The sequence below is a fragment of the Neodiprion lecontei genome, chromosome 1, assembly GCF_021901455.1.
Source record: "Neodiprion lecontei isolate iyNeoLeco1 chromosome 1, iyNeoLeco1.1, whole genome shotgun sequence".
Classification (NCBI taxonomy): domain Eukaryota; kingdom Metazoa; phylum Arthropoda; class Insecta; order Hymenoptera; family Diprionidae; genus Neodiprion; species Neodiprion lecontei.
In genome coordinates, this window is record NC_060260.1 from 24,789,639 (window position 1) to 24,812,791 (window position 23,153).

General features: G+C 40.1%; 1 protein-coding gene and 1 non-coding gene across 8 annotated transcripts in view; one reads left to right on the forward strand and one right to left on the reverse strand.

Annotated features, from left to right (window-relative positions):
• Window positions 1-23,153, reverse strand: part of LOC107227963 (ankyrin repeat domain-containing protein 6) — a 92,798-nt gene that overhangs the window by 29,573 nt on the left and 40,072 nt on the right. For all 7 annotated transcript variants that reach the window (XM_046743411.1, XM_046743368.1, XM_046743323.1 and 4 more), the window contains one exon: window positions 985-1,086. In XM_046743411.1, coding sequence (XP_046599367.1) covers window positions 985-1,086 — 102 coding nt within the window. The remainder of the gene's footprint in view (window positions 1-984; window positions 1,087-23,153) is intronic.
• On the forward strand, window positions 8,971-9,043 carry Trnar-ucg. The gene has a single exon. It is a non-coding gene; the product is annotated as a tRNA-Arg (tRNA).

The window sequence follows — 23,153 nt, forward strand, 5'->3', positions numbered from 1 at the left end:
TAAAATACGGAGGGGGGAGAAAGGGGAGAGAAATTGAACAAAACGAATCTGTACAGGAACGTGTGATCGTTACTCGGTAATACCGCCGATTACTCCCAGTTTCATTCTGGGGGAATTCGCTTTTTATCCCTCACGAAGGCTCTCACGAAGGACACGCATTGCAGCTTCATTCCCACGTCCGCATCGCTGCAGCTCCTTCCTTTGGCTCATCCATGAACGAATCGTGAAACTCGAGGGATACATGAACTTGTACGGTGCGTCATGATACAATGTACAGCAGCAACCTGTAACTATTTGTCGGACTTCCCCTTTTTCAGGTCACGATGCAAGAAGCAACGGCTTCACGTTAATCATATTCTTTCGAAGTAACCTACAGGACGCTAATTGATCCCTTAGGTAGAACATCGGCACCACACGCTTTACCAATTCCCGACATAACCGTCTACGTTATAAATAGCACTACTTTACACTGCTTCTCTGGTAGGTTGCTCGGTGTAAAACAGTTTTCACATTTTCACTGACTTGTTTTTACCCCAGTGGAAATAAGAATATTGTTCAAACGATCTGGAATATCCAATTAGAAAAAAAAAAGTTCATTGAAAAGGTGAAACCTGAAGCAAGACAGCGTCCTAGACTTGTTCCGGATAAAGTTTGCTACTAATGAACAGAATACCAGTATGGTGCCTATGTGTCAAAGGCTCAGAATCATTAACTTACGATATTCAGACATTCCAATGTTTTTTTTCATATTCGGTATATCAATTCTTGGCAGTAGTACCAGTCGTAATGCCTGCGTGAAAGTTGTGCTTCAGATAGAACCTGACAACTGTGAAAACTGATGTTTCATCGGTGATATTGGGTAAGCAAATTTTTGGAAATCAATTGGGCGCAATTCCCAATCAATACTTAAGTGCGAGGTACATAATCGCCCGATTTTGGGTCATGGTTTAAGGCAGTGTGAGGTCCGAGACCTGGTTTACTTACAATGGTATCTTGTTTGCTGATATCCGCACCATGCTTGAGGAGAAGTTCGACAACTTCGAGATGGCCTTCGGCAGCAGCTCGTTGAAGCGGTGTGGAACCGGACTGTAACAAGAGAAGAGTAATAAAAAATTAACATCTGACAGGATGATAACACGGAGGTGACAGATCTGGGTGAGGTATCACGTGAGATCTCTGCCTCTCTTTCTCTCTCTCCTCCCATCTCAGCCTTTTCTTTGGCCACTGAGCAAGCAGCGTTACGCAAGTGTAGCTAGGCTCCGTAAACGGTCCTGTCGTCCAGTTATGGCAACATGGGTCAAAAACATTGCGGTCCTTGCAAAAGACGGGGTTCACCTCGAGTTCACCGGCAATTTCGTACAGAGGTATGCAAGCATGTACGCGGGCCTACTTTGTCGGGCCCACCATGGCGAATGCCGTGTTTCGAGGTATATGTGCAGGTACCTCGACGAGACTGACTCGGGGCTTGAGAAAGGAACGAGTTCTTCCCCGGTGAATAATAATTTGGCCCTTATACCTCGACGATACTCGTGCACCGGCGTTTCTCGCGAACGACTGTCTGCCTCGTGCGGTGCATCTCTATGCTCTCGGAATAGGCATAAAAGGATTTACACCTCGGCCACGCCCATCATCCTAGCCCATGACTGAAGGTATAAAGTGCTTCAACATTTCCAACTTCCAAGACGTTTCTATAAATACTTGCACGCTTACTTCCATCATGCCTACCCTCGGGCGGTGGTCACCGGATGTAGATAAACTTCTCAGAAATATCAGTCAACAGTGTGCACGTAAGAAATCAAAGAAATTTTAATCGGATTTCGTTATTAAAATCGGCGTTTTCGAACATTCACTTATTATCGAGGAATAATCACTTCATACGGTGCTCGGCAAGATATTGAGCCCGAGCATATTGCTATTGAACTTCTGAGCGATGATATTGATCAGTGCCAAATTTTACACGACAGAATTAGTTTCAAATCGTAGTTGTATGGATTTAAATAATATACCAGCATTCGAATCTTGACCTCCTCTAATTTCTCAATCGAAGCCCTTCGACCAGCTACCCCAAACTCTTGTGCACCTATCTCCAAACTGACAAAACGCACAAGTATACCCTAAAAAGGTTGTAATCCGTCTTTAAAAAGCTGGCAAAAGCTTTGTAATATATTCGGTATAAAGTTGCTCCCATTCAGTTTGAACGGCTGTACACTTCTCGGGGTAAACGGAGCAGTCTAGTTTGATGTTCGCAGTAACTCTGGAATGGTGCGGGTACGTTGAATACCCGACAGAGGTATACTTTTCCTTGTAAGTGCGGCACAGAGCTATTCCATTGGTGGTCTGTCGTCGGCCTGTGGGGATGGCTGCCTTCCCCGCAACCAGTCCGTCTTATTTCTTCTCATTAGCTCAGTCAGCACGGTGAAAACGCGGAATGTCAGATCTATGATTCTACGCTGACCGCGACAAGGGAACAAAGCGCTGAGAGATACGAGATAACGATCTCGCTTGAATTAACTCGCTCGCCGCCATCCAATGTCCTTAAAATTGCTCTCGAATCGCATATAATTACACAATCTACCGCTGAGACTTGTACTCAACCGTCTCTATTAATTAGCCCGTGATCTTACCGTGCAGTCGGCTTCTGTGACCTGCTCAAAAAGCCTCAACCGTAGTAGGGAGTACGGGTATATCTATACAACGTCTGACCACCACGAGTGTTTCGCATTCTTCTCTGCACGATCGTGATAAAGTTTAAGCTTATCTACTTTGACGCGAAAGTTTTTGCTAAATACATTCGTGTAACGAAAAGCCTTGTGTCTCCGTAATGCCAACTCAGAAAACACACCATTATTAAGTCCATAACACTCGAATGTGTGGAAAAAGAAATCAGTACAATGATTTTACAAAAGTGTGCTGATCTAGCCTATTCGTGTAATGTGTTTCATGAGGCTCAGCAGACCGTACCTACATACTTTTTCACAACGATGCGTGAACAGCTGGGTCACACTGCCGGCCCTATCTTGGAACCATAACCCGCAATCAGTGGAGTAGATATACTCGGTGTAATTTAACAGCACCAGTAAGAGCAGAGCGGTGGCAGGTCTATACGGTGAAAATAGGGCCATATGATACGGTGATCCGATTGCACGTGAAAGCTGGCATTGTTTGCAGGGTCGTTATTCCGCGTATTGTCTCAACCATGGAAGCAAATGGTTCCTCGTTCCTCCTCACGGTCGGTGAACTCGAATTTAATGTTCCTTACTGAGTGATTTGAAAGTCGTGGCGTAATCGTGCGTATTTCATCGCTTACGTATTATATGAAACTGCACAGAAATGCTGCAGCGGTGTTCAAAAATGCAGGTCAGATTTTGATGCAGCCTCTGACAATTGCACACGTGACAAGTGTCGCCAATTTCAAAAGTAATTTATATACCAGCCACGCGTGTACGACACTTTGGTATGTTGTATTTTCATCACGGTCACAGGGAATATGCCACAGTTTTTGATGTGATTAAATCGTGATGGAGCAATTGGTTTACCTTTCTCTCGTCAAAAGTGCCTACGTAACGGGAAACGCTGGTGTAAGTTATTCGAGAAGCACCTTTTGTGAAAGACGTGTTACCGTCTGCAAGCCCGGCAGGATTCTTTAATCCTCTGTATATCATTAGTTGTTTTTTTCATCCGACTTTTTCTTTCACTACCATGGAATTAATTAACCGTAGAAACGTTTTTTCTGTGACCGCGTATAACGTGACGTTGACGTGTAACGCGATCCTGACTAATTCGGACTTTGTTTAGTTTTTTTAGACGGAACGCGAAATACGGTCGACAGAGGTGCCGGCGCCTTTATTCGCGAATGGGGGAACCCCCAGGGCATTCCAAATTCTGATTCGATGCGCACCAGGAGAGGATACTCATGCGCAACTCTGTATCTGGGCCCTCCTTTCTCGTTTTCTCATGTGTGGCTGATTGACAAGATCTCCGACTTAGCGGGCTCTTTTACCTACTGGCCGAACTTAGTTACCAATATCTAATTAAGAATTAGTATTTGCACGATTCTATCATTATTTCAAAGAACTTCGCCATGGGCGGTCTAGTCGAAGTGGCGCCATGCTTATGCGGAGCATCTTAGTGACTTTAAATGATTAAGGAACAGCATAACACCCTAACGAGATACATTGTTCAACAGTTCGAAAGGTCGAGGTTCACCAAAGCCTTACAATACCTGTTTCACGGTTAAAAACCATTTCTGATCGCCGGTTTTCACTCCTCTACTATATACGGTATGCCACTTCCATCTGATCATGAAATAAATTCAGTTTGCACAGCGTTTCGAGAGTTCCCGCATGCCGCTCGTTACATCGGGAACCACCGCATACCTGATCCACCTTCTACAGCAAAGTGAAAGCGCCTTATCTCCGGAGGCGATGCATGGATCATTATTCGGGCAACATATAATGCAACTGAAAAAACACCGCGAAGAAAGTGTTAGTTTGTCAGCTCATCCTGATATCAACGGTTCCTTTTACCTCACCGAATAGTTTCAACGAAAGTATGTACGTATATAAATATATATATATATATATGTATATACATACTGCCATGCCGTCTGCACGTGTCAAGATCTCGTCGGGGATGAAATATGCTCGTTTGAAGGTACATCGAGCCGGACGCACGTCCATGCGTGAAAATGTTCACAACATTAACGTGTGGCGATATAAGTGTACGGTGCATGCAACCCGGACCCCATGGATCCTTTGAGGATGCACTTAAGATTCTTTTCTCATCCTGGTGATTGTCTGCTCGTTCATTCAGCCGTTCATCGCGTCTGGCATTATTAAGTAACTTGCTCGGAAGCCCGAGGATGGAGGCGTACAATCCACTTGGACACAAAGAAAAGTTAGATTCGTTTATACTTCTGTGTGCGATCGGTGACTACGCATCCACGGAAACACTTGGGTAATGTTTGAATTTCGAACTGGAAACATTCATTCAGAAGTAGTCGAAGCCGTTTCCTAAACGTTGTACTCGTGTGTTTGAATACCTACGTTGTTTCTTGTGCAACTAAAATACTGGGAGCGCAAAGAACTTAATTTTCATCTCAACAAATCCAACGTAGCTACAGTGAGCCTACCTAATTAGCATCGGAAACGATTGGGCGTCGAAGAGGATGCTTCAAGTTCTTGCATGGTACAGTGTCTAATGTATTCACCCTTTTCCGTGTGCCACAGCTACGTAGGTCGAGCATGCTAATTACTTCGCAGACAATACTGGGAGCGTCGATGAATCGTCGAGGTATAGGAAGGGGCGCACACACTATACGTCGATTTGAAAAAAATACTTGACTTTTATTTTTCTTAGCTCCCTTTGCAGTCGTGTTCAAGGTACCAGTTTTGTTGTAGAAGATGAAATCCACCGTTGAATCCAATGTCGAAATTTCATCCATTGCAGCTGCATCCAATTTTTTCCCTGGTGGTGCGCAATTTGGACTTTGAATATAGCATGAAATTTTATCTCATACTCTGGTCGGAATACTCAGAATTCAATCTCTCTTGTTCGAGGTGCGTATTTGTTGAAAGCCTCTTCTTGGTTGTAAAAAGAGCAGAAGGGTTGGTGGTGGGCAGAGGAGAAGAGTCGGGTCTGAAAAAGCGATACGAATCTCCGGCGAATTTTTGTGTGTCAGGGTGATATTTCGCCCGTTTAAACTGCGTGGGCCGCTGACACAACGCGGCATACGTAAGGTATGCGTATATTCCTATACGGACCTGGTGTGTCACTAACAAGCAAGCAAAGTTTGCGAGGCGCGAATCGCTAAATCAAGAGACGTCAGAATATTTACAGAGGATAAAACCACCGCCGGCCCTCGACGATTTATCGCATGTAGAGATACCTACTTGCTGGTCTTGCGTGTCTACCATCTCTTCGCACCGAGGCCCTTGGCCCTAGCTTCATTTGGCCTACTCTACGTTCCGTATTTGCTTACGAAGAGGAAGAAAATTAAAATCATAGGCTCAAAGTGCGTTGGTGCCTCGTTCGACAGTGATTAATGCAACTATGCCACTTAAGTAATTGGTCGATGGATGTGAACGGTAAGCCCGGAATCCCGGCTCTAAGGCACGAAGAATTTGCGGCTGAAAGAAGACGTCAGAGGCATATCCAACTCGTTAATTAGTCAGGGGAACAAACCCGTGCTGGATTGGCTACCTGTGTAATCAACGGCTAAGTCTTCGAATAGTTACGATTTTTACAGAATTTTATAATACGCTTATTTGGTCGTGAAATTGGTCAGTCATTTCGAGATTTGAACTAACGACGGCCAGAAATTTAAACTGGTTCTGCCGTATCGCTGGAGATGCTCGAAATAAGAAAAATCTCTGTGTCGTAAGAACAATTTTCACCAAAACTTCTAAAATATAATCTGTTTTGTTGTATACATATGGACGCCTTATAGTTAGATGCGACCAGCATACGGGGTGTCCCAATTTAAAAGACGCGTTACATTTTCAGCCGATCTATAGATGTTCCAGACTTTTAAGATGACGTGTTCGAGTTTTCTTTAGCATAGGGTCGATTTGACCCTCCCTACACTTAAGTGGTGCAAAAAAAAAAAAAACGCCACAGTGATCGGGTTGAAAAAAGCCAATAAAAACTATGTGTGAATGATGTGGACAGGAAAATTCCGTCCTAAATCGGATACCGATCGTCCGGGAATTCCGGACGAATCAAGTCAGCGTGGCTGGGAATTTCCGAAATAATGCCCCTTTCTTTCTTGTAGAACAATTCATCTCCAGTAAAGGTACCTCTTCATATACCTACGCGTTTCACAATCTCTTGTACATTCAAATTCAAAACATCTCGGTAAACAGCTTCTTATTGGAAATACCTGCGGGCACTCGACTCTGTAGTGGCTCTAGTCACTTCGTATTCGACGGATTATGGTGTCCTACAAGAAGCACTACCATAGTATAATGCTCAGATCGTAGCTGCGCTTATCGTACTACACGTCTTACTGCTACTATCTCCACTCTCTCTCTTTATCTTTTCTCTCTCTCTCTCTCTTTCTATCTACCAAAGGTTGTTTGATTTTCTCTCAATTTTTGGAACCGTAGCGAGAAACGGTGAATGAAAATCTCGTGTCGTATTACCATATATACATACCATACGCATCGTAACCGTTAGGTTAATCGTATTCACCATGACGGAGAACCAATGGTCATACCTTGCGAGGTGTAAATTAATTCACGGTAGCTGTTCCTGGCGTGTCTGTAACTATATCTATGAATAATCCAACGACATTATTGTACTTATCATCGTATACGGTCCAAGACCAATAATTGGCGTGTGTTTCACTGACCGTTATACTGCAAAAATTTGGTCTGCGGTTTCGGGTACCATACAAAGTTTGCTTCGCAACTTCGGACGCAACGACATAAGTCCAACACGAGTAGATGTTTGGTGTTTTCTTGTTCTGAAAAGAAGTCCGACAACCGCGGAAGGGTAATACAAGTACTGGTAAGAGTCTACAAACCCCATAGTATGACATTAATCGCCATGGAGAAACGCGGCGCGCTTTTGGTGATGATGGTCATGCTTATTAGAGGCAGCCAAGCACGTGAGTGTCAATTTCTTGACCCAAGTAACAAGCTTCCGCAATTTCCACTCTTGAGGTGCACGTATTTTCTTTAGAATGATCAATTATACCGAATATACTCGTATAGCTACCGTTCGAATTACGGTCGTAATAATCTTCGCAGTCCCAATTAATCGCCTGTTGTACTCGTACTTAAAATCCAATTAACGAGAAATAATCTGAACCGATTAAACGCAGGTGTGTGCGCGCGTATTTTCGTTGTCGTGTTTGTCGTTGTTGGTGAAAGATGCTACGTTGATGAGGGGCAACAAAAATAAGAGTAAGAAAGAAAAACAAAGGGCAAGAAGTTGCGTTGCAAAAGTACCGTGTATGTGTAATAAAATTCAAATTGCTTGTAAATTTCATTTCACAACTTATTACGCGAACTTCGACGAACGATAAAAAAAATCATTTTACGATCAAATTATTGTACAACGTGTCATTACCAAATGTGCCTTTTTGATCGATAAGTAATTGCCAGATAAGAGAGCAGCACGAATCACAGCAGTTCGTAATATCAAATACTGGCAGCTGCAGTAGACGGCCTTGAAAGATACAACCTTGAAAATTTAACTACCGTAAATCGTTCTGTGTCTCCTTTTGTGAGATCACTTAGCCAGGAAGCATCTCGCAGCGGCGCAGAGTTGAAAATTTGAGAATAAGAACAAGATAGTAGAAAATAAGAAGGAGACGAATACGAGGATAAGAAAAAAAGCTTTTGTTACAGAGACTGGTTTCGATTGCAAGAGCCCCACGGCGCTGTCTGGCTACTGTATTTCCATATACAATTGTCCTCCACTTTTGAGGCTGATTCTGACGCTCCCCCTGCGCCAGGAAGACATCACGTTTCTTCGTCAGTCCAAATGCGGAGACGTTCAGAACGGTCCAAAAGTATACTGTATTCCTGAATAATATCGATGATCGACGAGCGATTTCTGGATTCACAAGTTATTAATTGTAATCCACGTGAGTGCCATTAGAAATATAAATAAATAAAAGTTGTGCGAGAAACATCGAGTTGTCAAATACTATACGCATGATAATTTATTCATCTACACTTTGCCTGCGATAAACTATCTCTGAAACCTGTTAGTATTCAATCCACAATGCGAGCATAGTTATATTGGATTTCTTTAATATCTACTAGAAATATTATTTCGACCTTCTTTGACGTGAAAGCACATTTTCGAATCTCGTACTGTAGGACATTTTAAACAAAATAAATAGACGCTTTTGGGGCCGATGAAAATATTTCCTTCGCACGGGGATGCGGAAAATTGATACACCCCTGCATAGGGGTGGATTGTAGACTCAGTTTACTTCGGGGGTTGCTACCCTTAAGCGACCGTGTGGCCCAACGGATACGGCGTCGGACTTCGGATCCGAAGATTGCAGGTTCGAATCCTGTCACGGTCGATGATAGATTTTTTTTCCCTTAATTGACTCCCGCCGTGCGAAATGCGGGTGAAAAGTTAGCGCCGAAGATGGACACGCATACTTTGGACCTTTGCTGTTCGTACCGATCGAAGAATTTCATCGAGTATTTCACATCTCATTTTTTTTACAGTCGCCACTTTCGTTCTTGCGCAACTGCCTTATGCGTACGCATCTTGGCAAATAGGAGAGTGCGAAGCGTAGATGTTAATTTTTACGTCACTTACGTAACGTAGCACGGTATACGGTTTGTAAACTTTTTGTTCGTACTTTTTTATCGTGAATAGGTACGCCAACGAGCGAGTAAATAAACGCAGCTTCCTAGCGCCCAGGTGCCCTTCTCTTATATTTTGGTTAAACAAATTTACTGCAAAATTTAACCGACGTTCAGGATTCCTAAATCTAACAATAAATGGATATAATTAGGTGCTGGACGGTCTTTCGCAGGTAATGGCAAGACGTTTTAACCCGAAGACTCTTCTTCTCGTTGCATGAAACTTTACGAGTCATAAAAGTCAAGTACCAGGCGCGTACGTACAGCAAGAATTCCACCCTTAAGGAAATAATCTACAGTTGAGTGTAAATTCGTATCTTTAATTTTTGTTCGTGGGAATTTAACGATATGTATTCGAGATGAAGGAATTCACATCCAAGTTGAAGGAATTTTTCCCCGAGGAGAACCTGTTGCATGTACGGAAATTACGGACCCAATACGTGTACCGCAGGTTGTCACTCATTTCACGAATAAAGATTGCCAAAAACAGATTTTATCATGTTGTTCTCAGTTACTTTTGCCATTATTGATCTGACAATGAAATGAAATTACAAATGTCTGAACAGAGGCCAACATTTAAATCCATTTGTCGAAAATCATGAAAACATTTTTTCCTCAATTTCAATCGAGTCTCAAACTGCCCATGGAGCTATTCCACGATCAATACTTTCATCTTTGAGAGAGAATTCATGCCCCATTAATTAGACAAGCAATTGCCATAGCATTCAAAAATTGAACGCGCAAAATCCACTTGCACGTTTATCCAATCCGGCAGTTTGAAAAAGTGATCTTTTAATTTAAAAAAGACGAATTCCAGACTGGAACGAATGTGCATTTCAGTCCTAGGCCGAGTCAGGACATCGCATTATGTATTTGGCCCAGTAATCTGTTCGAGCATTTTCGTCTCGTGTTGTTATGTAAATCTATGCAAATTGTTCAAGGCGTCGAATCACTGCAGGCAATTTTTGTGAACCATTCGCGTGTTTAAACCGAGTAACTCCAATAATGAGTTTACTTTCGCTATCGTTTCGAAAAGGCGAGTCGTTTGATGGGTGAACGTGTCGTATAGATATGATCGAAACCGAATTATGGAAATAAGCGAGTGATGTAGATTCTTCGGGTATTGAATAAATCCTTAGCGGCTTGTGTAATTTCCTATGAGAGATTTCACTTCGGTTTCAAATTAATTTATTTAACCATTTTATTAACCATCAGGTCCAATATTATACGACTGTTTTATTTCCCTAGATACTGATGAGGCTAACGGTTTTGTAATGATCAGAAAAAAAAAAGATTTGTCCAAAGTTCGAAAATAATTACACGACGTGAATCCATCTGTATTTTTACGGTAAATTTTTGAAAAATATATATCTATATTTTTTTTTTGGAAGACACTCCGACAACTTAGTTATACTTTGCATATAAAATTCTGTTCCGAATTTTGCTCGGTATTGTTGAGGATTGACTTTTCAGAGAAAGAGTGACCGCAAAATTGAGGAGTAATATCAAGAATATTCTTCCAAATATCTTCAAAGGGAAAAACACCCCTATCGTGGGGGTGAAACATACTTCATCCCCAAAATAGGGGTAAGTCGCGCAAAATCGAAAAAATCGAAATATGCTCACCTACATTTTCGATGACGATTAATTTAAGCCCACGGAGATCTCTGTACGACCTTCCCCGTTCTTGCTACAGACTACGCAAAAAGGGGCGAAAAAAGGGGGGTTTTTGCGGTTACTCTTTATACCCAACATTCTTAATTGCATTACAAGTTAAGAAAAAAAATCTTGACCAACGATATGAATTATTCTCAGAGTAGGGTAAAAATCTTGAATTGCTGATTGATAGAAGGACCGCAATATCGAATTCTCATAGATGCGAAAATTTTATTCATAGAACTTAAAAGTGTGGAAAGTTCATGTACAGAAAATTAAAAACGCAGTAAGTCGAAATACAGAAAAGTGAAAACATGGTACAGCAAAATCGAGAATCTGTACACGATTCTATATTATCTAGAGGAATTCTTACGATTCTAAAATTTGGCATTCGGTGTTCTGAACTTTTCAATCTTTTCCTTCTCCCTACTTCGACTTTAACCATTTTTCAATTCCATACATCAAGTTTTCCCTTTTTTAAACATTCTACATCGGGGCCCTCCGATTTTTTCACCTTTCTACATTTTCACCCCCACCCTTATTCCCGCCTGTGCGTATAGTGATTTTCTTATTCGCGCATAACGCTGTTCACGATGGGTCTGCGAACGGTGTAACACGGCGGACGATTATACACGCTGCTGCAGAAATGTCTGTGTGGATACAAACCGTAACAAAAAGAACAACCAGTTCCGACCCCACAGAGTCGAGAGCTGAGACCTGGGTATTCAGAGACTGGTTCGTCTCCGTTGCCATTATACGTGCGTGGAGTTGAACCGTGATCGTGGAGCTGATTGACCTTTGACCCGGTCTGCCCATGGGCAGCTCGCGCGAGGGAGTTCCTTGTCGAGATTTTCGACGAACTAGCCAAGAGAGAAAGGATATGACGAAGGTAAGCCGATCGGACGGGGAACTAGCGTGTAATAAATCAATGTGTGGGCGAGATAGACCCGGGTTATAATCCAGTCATGTCCGCGTGTGGAGCTCGAGTCTCTGATGACGTGACACTTTTTTCTTAACACACTTTCAATTTACATACATAAACGCGTCTAATCGACGGTCAAACATTCATTCATTCCGCGTTAATTAATGAACTGGAAAAATGTAGATGCAGCGTGAATGGCTGTTGAAACGATTCGGCCGCCGTCTGATAATTATTAAATATCATACTCGAAGAGGAAGAAATAAGAAGAGGGATAAATCTCTGTTCAGAGCCAACAGCTGCCCTTAAAGGCAAGGTAAGATTTATTCTTGAATGGCGCGTTTCTTACCGCGGTTAATTTATACAGTGGGAATTGACAGAGCTGGATTTTTATCGAGTTTAGTATCGACGTTCTGTAATTATTTATTTGAAATGCCCGAGGAAACGTGCGGGATCTTTTTATATCTACGTCGACGGCTTGCAACTTATAGGTTTCATCCGAAGGGGTATTGATTTCATTTAGTATTACACAGTTTCAAATCATCGCATTAGAACTCGAGTTCTAACATTTAGCATGATGATGAAGATAATGAAATTGTTGCTTGTCACACGTGTAGTGGGTAATTTTTTTGTTAGGGCAATATCGCGATTTTACACCCCGATTAAAACTAGGGATTAAATTCTTGCAGGTGCACGTTTAGTTCGTTAACTGTAAATTACGAACCTTGATGATCGTCGTAAATTTTTATTCACAACGTGAGCTCGCACTCGTTTATAATCCACTGAAAAAAAGATCGTTTGCATTACCCATCCCCCAGTAACACGCCACGGAGGAAAGAAAATGCGTAAACGTAATGTGCGCGCATTTCTGCTGTTAAGTCTCGTAATAATACCTTGTCATGAATCTTAATTAAAAATATCTTGACGTGTTTCTACTCGAGTCTAAGTCAACGCTTTCACACATTGCTTTCACAAAATTTTGTATTTGCGGATTGTGAGAGCGAGTTTCTACGCACTTCGGGATAAGCTTAGTTCTTTCGGTTGAAAGTCAAAAAGTAAAATCGCCATAAAATAAAAGGGTGAAAATATCGAATTTTGAAAGAGTCGAATATATAATCCACGGAGTTTCAATGCATATAAAGGTAAATTGTGTAAAATTCAAAATATAAAAAGGTAAAGTATTTCGTGACGATTTCATATTTCGACTTTCTATAATACATTGATCTTCCCACATTCCGATTTTTATGTATTTTGTGTGGCTCTCTTACTTTTCACCCCCCATCATTTTTTCCATATTCCCGGGTACCCGGTGAGTTTGAGAACAAGAAGGGAGCTAAAACTGGCCGCTATTCGCCGCGCAGTTTTCGACTCCTGTTTTATTTTTCACTGGCAAAACCGCGAGAACTTGGAAGCCAATCCCATCATTATCTAAATGAGAGTCGTTACCTTTGAGCACCTACGGTCTCTGCAGCCCGCACTGCCCTACAAATTACAATCATTCGAGGGAAGATTCTCCCCGACGATACGACCTTCCCTAGCATGAATCCGAGTGAGACATTGCGAGTCAATTATTGCGCCCGGAGCGAATGCCGGGATGTTAATAGGCGCGATTTTTTACAAAATTTAAATCCATTCGTTTTTTTAATGTACACTTGTATCCCAGTAATTTTATGCATAAGGCGTCGCTATAATGGAGGCGCGATATTCCTCAGGCTACGTCCGACATAATCATTGTCTAAGATTTTTACCGAAACCGTCTAAATTACGTTGACATGTTTAAATATGCAAAATGTTTTGCGCGATTGTGTCGCGTAGGCGTGAACCGAAATCTAAATTAAACGATTTTATCGTACGGAGATCTGTCAATTTATTATCCTGAATAAAATATCGTTTCGACTGTTACAAAAAATAGAAAGATAAAACCGGGTTATGATTCGTCGTTTTTTAAAAATGTATTTCTTCGCACTTCAATGCTTGAATGTATAATTTAATGAGATGCAGATTCGGATTGCAAATATCAGAGGTACGGGAATTTGCGATTAAAGTGGCACTGCCATATCGATGAACTATTAGCCGGAAATGGGCAGTGCGGTGACTGTCGAATTCAGCATCGATTTAGCTCCGAATGATAGTGTGTATATACCGGTTTTATCCCAGGACAAAAAAGTTGTTTGATATTTTAAACGTAGTGCAGAAATTACATAACGAAAATTTACATATTCTAATGCAGTATGTAAATTTTGGTCTGAGTCTTACTCCGTCACACTCGCATAAGTGTTTTTCTATCGGCATTCTTTAACGCGACGATCGTTTCAACGGTGTTCAGTTGCGCGTTACATAAAGAGAGCTTGTAACTTTATTCGGAACAAGTGGGTAGAGAGGATTATTATTCTACAGATTCACTGCCGAGGACGGTACTGCTTTGATATCTCACATGCGGATAGTAATTAACAAATTAATTGTACCGCTACGAAAATCATTACAGTTACATCTCTGTATAAGATTGAAGAAAATTCTTTCTGTATAATTTAAAATACATATATATGTCCGAAATAATAATCTTGTACGGTGTTTCACCGTAAATTACATTTCAATTTTAATAATGACCGTGGAACTTGGGTTTTAATAACAAGAGAAATTCATCGAAATCGTGATCATTTCGGAATCCCATGCGGGGTCTGATTTGCAAGCAACGTGCCGATAAAGTTATACCAAATACAGATGTAAAGACGGCCATTTATTAACGCGCCGACGTTTTATGCTGCCATTGATTTATCCTCGTACAGATCGCACAGCTCCTCGCATATGGTGCTCGGTGGGTTCGATCAAGCCTCTTATGGCCAGTACAATATCCACATCTATCACACAATGATCGGAGTCTGCAACCTAGGAGACAAGGGTCAAATTAGCCGGAACGAGTTTCGTCTTCGTGTAGGGTACGAGCATCTCTAATTGTGTAAAATTGAACATAACTGAAGGGTATAACAACGGGTGGACGCCGGACGTACAGCAAAAGTGGTGGAATTGGCGGATAAAACACCGTGCGAAAAAGTGACGTATATAATTCGATGAGATTTTCAAAACTTAAGCCGATCCATTACGAGCCTCTAAGTAAGGAAGAAGTCGGCAAGTTTTTTGTTACCCAGGCATAACATAATTTATATTTATAACTTAATTTATTTAATTTTTTGACAAAATCCCGACGCAAGAATTTTCTTCCCATCTTACAGTAGGTACTGCAGAGATATACGATGCTACTTGCGTATCAACTGATTACCGCATCGCGTATACCAATCATTGGTATATTACACCCTAGTGTGGCGTGGGTTATTAAATAACAGGAAAAATGAACGGTTCATACCGCGATACCGGCCGGCACGAGATACTCCAGGAATTTATTTACTTATAACGGGTTTTCGGATCGACCAGCTGTCCGTGTGTTCGATCATTTTCTGCCTTTGACTGCAGACCGCTGGAGCATTTTCTTATACAATTTTACGCCGCTTTTTATGCTCAGCTCTGATGATGGTATGCAGTTGCGAAATCAGGGAAAACAAACACGCGATAAACGATGTCAATTTTTATAGAAGTCTCTTTGCTCTTTGAGCAGTATATATCTCTGTGGTAGGATGAAAAGGTACTTTCTAATTGTGAAAACCTCTCAATCTTTATACTTAATAGTTGAAGTAGCACGTCGATATAAATTTCGATCTAGCCCTCGGACTAGGCTATAAATGTGTTTATAGGAAATTAATGTCACCTTTGTCGAGTATATTTCATCTCTTTATTTCAACTTGGCCAATTTCGGTGCGTATTATAACTATCTCTCCGTCTTATTCGTTTTAACAGAGGCAAGTGTTTGAGGGAAAGCAAGGACTGACTTAAAATTATCTACGGTGTTGTTTTTGTAAATTGTCGACGTAATTTGCTACTCGTATTAAAATAGCACACGGCCGGTTTTTTTAACTGCAGATACTACGATTCATATAACACCTGCCTACTTATTAGTAATCTGCGAAATAAAATGAGAAATATACGGGATGCGTGTCTTTTACAGACTGTTTAAGTATTTCGAAGTTTCGAATCTATTTACTTGTCGATGCGATTGCGCCAGAAACGTCACGCCGTTATGGAAAAGTGATTTCTCGACACGACGATCGCGTGCGAGCGATATCGAGTCTTTTTACTTATTCTTCTCCTTCTCTCTTCTTAAATGGAACAAAATTGACTCTCTAGTCACCGTTGCGCGTCGTTCGGTTTTAATAATCCTTGCGTGCTCGTAAATGATAAAAGCATAGAAGAAAATCGAACCATTCCAGAGGAATGTCAATCGCGAAAGCATGCAGGAAACATCGTAGGTACCCACACGTCGTTGACTGTAAAAGTGAAATACACGTTAAACGTGTAGTCATCGTTAACATGCAGGCAGCTTATCTAATATTTGCATACTATTATACCTATAATCTACGGTAGAACGATGTACTCTTGTCTAGAATGTTTTCTTAAACTCGTGTTATTTGCATTGCGCAGAAGCCGTTGAAGCTGTACAAGCCAGCTGAACTTTGATAAATCGCCCAAAATCTAGTTTCGAATTTTGGATACGAGTTCCAAGATATTTTATAATGTCGTTGACCGAAGACGCAAATTGACCGCCTCGCGCAGAGAGTGAGCAAAGTGTGAATGTAAATTTTAGAGTTGAAAAAAATTACAGATCGATCGGTTCGATTTCATATTCCTTTGGATTTACACTTCCGATTACAGCCGATCAATGACCGCGTATCCTGCTTATTATCCTCGTGATACGAATCACGTCAGTTGTTCAAAGAAAAGCCTGCATTGCACTCGGGTTATATTATGCACGCTAATCTCCTGCCAAGGGTAATATCCCTTTGACGGTGCGTTGGTAATCTCGCGATTACGATCGGAGAGTAGGTACCTCGTCTTGTAAGACATCATAATGTGACATTCATGCCTGAACAATGCACTCTGCGCAGACTCTCTATACCTCAAGTTTTTATCGCATTGGCCAATCCTAGTTTGGAACGTAATACGGCTCGCCCAATTGTCAAACCTATACGAACCTGTATCTAGTTAGGAAAAATATTCCTCAGCACGATGGGGTGCCGTACATGCTCTGAACGAAGAATTATAGCAACGAAAAAGAAGAAGATGAAACACCTAAACGTATAGGTATATTAGAGTGTGTTAAAAAAAGAATTTTCTTTTTTCGTTAAACGCGCATCGAAATTTCGGTAGAGCATCTCAAGTAGAATATCTCAGTAAAATGTCAGCTCTTAGCATTGATATTTCTAGGTACCTATTTTATTTTATCCATTTTCCATCTAAATAACACGTGAAAAAATAAAATCGGAAAGTTTTTGAATTTTTTATTTTTTCTCGGCAATGGCTTGACTTATAAACTATCTAAATACAGATTCTTATAGAAAATTTTACGCTCTATAAAATAGTACCGAAGTAGAATTTTCTCAACTCTAACCGATTAAGAGATATTCAATAGACGACTCAACGTTTATAGGCAAATATCTTATTTTATTGAGGGATGGAAACCCGGTAATTGGAGTTTCTGAAAACCGCGTATAGTGGCGAGATTATTTACAAGGAGTATCGACCCTCGCCTCGGTACGAATACTTTTCGCACGTTAACTGCTGCAGTGAGGCAACGAAGGCCGAGTGCAAGTCGACGTTCGTATCCGTCTTCGGATCTGTTTACGGACCCCGACTGCGATCTCATCAGCCGCAAAATACTTTCCTCACATCGCGCTTTGAATACAATTTTACTTTTAGATTATACCGATCGCACATTTCGCGCCCGAGGCTTACGATACGTAGCCGAACACTGAAGCGAAACAATCAAAGTTCTTTTTCGCTACAATGTTTTCCAATTTTTTTTTTTTTTTTTTTTCTTACATTTTTTACTCTTTCTCAAATTTGTAAATTAGAGAGAAGTGAGAGCTGTGTCTTTCAGAAGGTAGTCAAGGTATTTGGAACCCTCAATGACCATGCGAAATTACCAATTCTTCCATGCTGGGCTTGCAGGACGTGCATGTCACTCCAGTACCAGGAAGGGGCTTGAGTGTGGATCACGTTGGTGTACGGGACAAAATTGTACTTCGGTATTCGCATCCACGCGTCGGCAACGTCGTACGTGTCGGCATGAACTCGTGGTTTCTCTGATGGTTCCGAGGTGCTTCGCGTGCCTTTGATTGTACACGGGTACGAGTCGGTGCAATGGAACGTAGGGCATATTCGATGCCTTTGCGTCTCGGTATTATTACTTCCTGCAAATTTGCGGAACTAAGTTCAGCACCTTTGGTGAAGATCGTGTTGTCGAAATTCCGGCGGTAAAACTTGACCCGATAACTCAGCAGGCTCGTTTCGATCGTCAAATAAAATTAATTGCAAACTGGCTTCGCGGCGTAACTTCAAAACAACGCTTGTTCTTCTTCAATTCGATATTGCCCCGGCCATGGTACTTGTACGTGTTATACCTACACCCAACCACTGCGCGGGTATGAATAATTGCCAACGTAGAGACGAGACCGTGAAGCGGGGAGAAAAAGACCCGAGTTTGACACGATCATCAATCAATAGAAGCATAGACGTAGCGCGACGTTCAATTTGCGTTTGGAAGACAGCGTAATTGCACACAACTCTACCTTCGATCAGGTGATATTTTTTAACCTGTCTCGCAAACGACTTCTGGCGTCTCTGCAACCGGAGCGATGGAAAGATGATCCAATTAGCGAACGAGCTAAGAACCGAACCTTGTGACTAGTTGATATCAAAATCGATTCCACGGATCTAGAGGATTCTGCAAAGTGAATATTACACCATCCGGCTACAGTAGAGCCTCACTTGTTCGATCCACTCTCCCCACTCCTACCTGCTACGATATGCGCAGAACGTTGCGCGCGAAATCGGACAGCGTAAAGCTCTCGCTCGGCGAATTGACGGGCACGCTTGATCGGTATTACAGCTACGGTATTAGAGATTTCGACAGCGGTCGATTCAGGCACAGATGACCTCAAAAGCGGCTTGGACGGATCGAAGTTGTTATTTTAATCAGCGTGCGTATTGAATTGTCACTCTGCGAGTAATCTGCGCGACGTACCTACATCCGTTCGATTACAATTCACGGCGTATATAACCAGTGTAACGGTTTTTTTTTTTTTTTTTTTTGAGGTTCAACCGATACGTTTTGATTTTATGTTATATTAGAAATCTAGATATATTCAATAAACAAAATACATTAAATCAGGAGGAAACAATGTAGAACACAGATTTATTGAGTTTTGGTATAACCTTTTAAAAGAACAGGCAATCATAGAAAATCTCATTCACTCTTTCATTCACACGTTAAAATTACTCAACGCGATTACCGACGTTTTGTATATAATTATTCTGGTAAAATTTTTGTACCATATTAACGAAAGACTGGCTCTCTTTTCCTTTATGCTTCAAATTTAAAAATGATTCTAGTGAAAGAATGAATCTACTGACAAAGGACTCTAAATTATGGTGAGATTACAATAAAGTTAACAGACGAAGATATAAAATACTGACTTAAGAAGGCTATTACAGATTTGTGGCACAATCCACCTACAAATCAGTAATGAAAAGATGACTTAGCTCGGAATATCTCTGATGAAGAGAGGTGGCCTAACGGCTCCGTAGATGATCATGGATGTTGAAGTTCTTTGATATTCCTTTTATAGAATCGGTCTTCACCGATTATACTGCGTGGTCGTTCGTCGATCAGATATTTGGATTTGTTCTTTAGGCTCACAGGCTCCGAAAGATTGGGATTGCGTTGGGTTACACTTCTTGTATGAATCGTCGTCTCAATTTTTTTTTTTTTTTTTTTTTTTTTTTTTTACTTGTTTTGTTTTCCCAAATGTTAACGAAATTATAAGAATGTGAATATGACAGGACTAGACTTTATATCGACCGTTCGCTTCGACCCCGGCTCGCAGAGAGAGAGAGTTACACTTATTTCACCGGATAGGTGATCTTGACCGACGTGACACCTAGAGTTAAGCGTTTGCCCTTTATTTTGAAACGTTGTATGTGCTTAAGGCGCGTACATACGAATTACTTTATATTCTATGTGACTCGCATGTAATATCGTTACATCACCCCCCCCATTTTCGAGATTGTTGTGAGAACGAAAATATCGAAAATTACTCGTTATCCTATATTTGCAGTAAAATCTAAAAACCTCTCTTTAAATTACTTCTTACTTATCAATCATTCAATCCATTCATCCTTCATCATTCATCATTAAAATTATCATTTTAAAATCTAATCACATTTTCTTTTAGCAAACATTTTGTTTAACTGGACTTACATCTAAAAAATTCTATAATCTATGCATGTTGGACTTATTAGAACATTTGAAGGATTCATGACGAGTTTTTCGTGAATTTTCATTACAAAAAATTATCTGTTATTTAGCACTTGGATTTGTGGGCTGATAATATTTGCGTAAACTCACACGATTGAAAGTTCCCAAGTTTTTGTTTTTATTTTTTGTATCTATTAAATTATATGCATTTTCATTAACTTTTTTGTTTATTTTGTACGGACCTTTAAACAAATGGAAGAATTTGTGTGTTAATTTATCGATAGCGGAGGATGGATATGGTACACGTAGTAAAACTAGATCTCCTTCATTTAAAATTACAGTTGAAATTGATTTTTGATTCCGGCTTCTATATTCAAAATTTTTCTTCAAGTTTTCTTTGGCTAACAATATTTTAATATCGTGACTATTTTCAATTCTGTCTGGAAATTTTACAATTTTTGTTAATTCATCATGCGCTGTTTTATTAAAATGAAGTTCGTATGGAATAAAACCGGTGCTATGGTGTGTTGTTAAATTTAATAATTTTTCGATTTCTTTGACATATTTTGCCCATCTAGTATGCTTATCATTGCAGAAGGTACGGAAAAATCTCCCCAGTTCTCTCATCACTCGTTCAGTAGGATTGGATTGTGGGTGTCTAATTGATGAATAGCAAACTTCTACTCCTTGTTTTTCTAATTCGACTTTCCATCTAGCAGCTGTGAATTGAGTTCCATTGTCGGATAGCAATCTTTTTGGTTTTCCTACGTTTTTAAAGTACTCGTTGATTATTTTATTTAATGCTATTGTTGTAGTAGCTCGTTTTATGGGGTATAACGTAACTAGTTTTGAAAATGCATCTATTGCAACTAACAAATATTGGACTCCCCCAATAGATCTCGGCAGAGGGCCATAGAAGTCAATTGTAGTCAATTCGTTCGGGTGATCAGCTGTTACCTGCTTGTACTTTCCTTGCATGCTGTAGGATAATGCCTTTGTTCTTTGACATGTGTCACATGCTTGAATACGTTTTTTGATACCTTCTCTCATTTTTCGCCAGTAATAATATCTGTTAATATATTGGTATGTTTTATATACACCCATATGACCTATTTTTTCATGTACAGAAATTACGAGTAAATCTACTATACTTTGTGGGATTACTACTCGCCAATTTTGATCGAATTTACTTTTATAAAACAACAAGTCTTCATGTACTTTGTAACAACCATCAGATGAATCTGTATTGCATTTATTTATGATATTTTTCAATTCCTCATCTTTTATTTGCAATTGTTTTAAATTTTTCAGGTTTCTTATCAACGTTGGATTCATTTTAATAGTTTGAGATGCGATTTTGTTTAGTTCGAGTTCTACATTATCTACTAGCAGTTGGTTTATTTTTGCTATTAGTAACTTGTTACGTTCGTTTGTACTTTGTTTCCCGTTGATATTTCGGCTGAAAAAATCTGCCACCACATTATCTTTTCCTTTGCAATGCTTGACTGTGAATGTGTACTGTTGTAAGATTACAACCCATCGTGATAATCGTGGACTTAAAAACGGTGCTGTATTTATAAAAGTTAATGCTTTATGATCTGTTATTATTTCAAATGGACTTCCAATTAACCAAATTCTAAATTTATCTAATGCATACATTATTGCCAGTAATTCCTTTTCCGTAGTTGTGTAATTTAATTCTGCTTTCGACAAACATTTACTTATAAGTGAAATAATTTTATGGTTATCTTCCTCATCAATTTGGTACAAAATCGCACTTATTCCAAGATCGCTTGCGTCTGTTTGTACTCTACATATGACGCCAGGTAAATAGTGATTAAGGGTTACACAGTTTATAAAACTTTCCTTTATCTCTTTAAATGCTTTCGTATGTTTCTCTGTCCATCTAAACGGTGTATTGTCTGTTAATAAATCTCTCAAGGGCGTGACATAGTTCGAATATTTTATGCTAAACTGCCGGTAAAAGTTACACGCTCCTAAAAATCGTTGTAAAATCAATTTACTTGTTGGTACTGGAAATTCTCTAATCACCTTGATTTTGTCTGGGTTGGGACTAACTCCCTCAGGTGTTATAACGTATCCGAGAAATGCGATTGACTTCTTACAAAAAAGTGACTTATTTAGACGAAGTGTAAAATTGTGTTTCATTAAACGATCAAATATTAGGCTTAGGTGTTTCATATGAGAATCAAAATCAGTTGAGGTTATTAAAAGATCATCTATATAACAAGTCAGAAAGGAGGTAAATTCATTACCTAATGCCATATTTAGGGCACGTATGAATCCACTTCCTGCCGTCTTGAGACCAAATGGAATTCTGCAAAAGTGGTATAAAGTGCCACCGTGTAAAAAAGCTGTATATTGACGTGAATTTCTCTCTAGCGGGATTTGCCAATATCCATGTGTTAGATCAGTAGATGTCATGTATTTTACACCATGATATTTTCTTAATAATTCATTTATTGGTGGTGGACATTCGTTATCAGACTCAATTATGTCATTTATATATCTGGCATCTAAACATAACCTCACTCCATTCTCCCTCTTTTGTACTATTCGCAATGGATTGCAGTATTGACTATTTGATCTTTCTATAATTCCTGCTTGAAGCATTTTCTTTATCTCTGCATCTACTGCTTCTCTAAGTTTAAATGGTACCGGGTATGATTTTTTAACGATTGGCTTGTCTTTTAGTAATTTGATAGAGTGTTCATAAATGTTTGTACATCCGGCTTTCTCTGAAAATAGTTTTTCATATTTAATTAGCAATTTTTCCAGCTCAACTTTTTGCTCTTCACTTGTACCCATAAGATTATTCGCGATCGACCGGACAGATTCGAAAAAGTTTTGATCATTT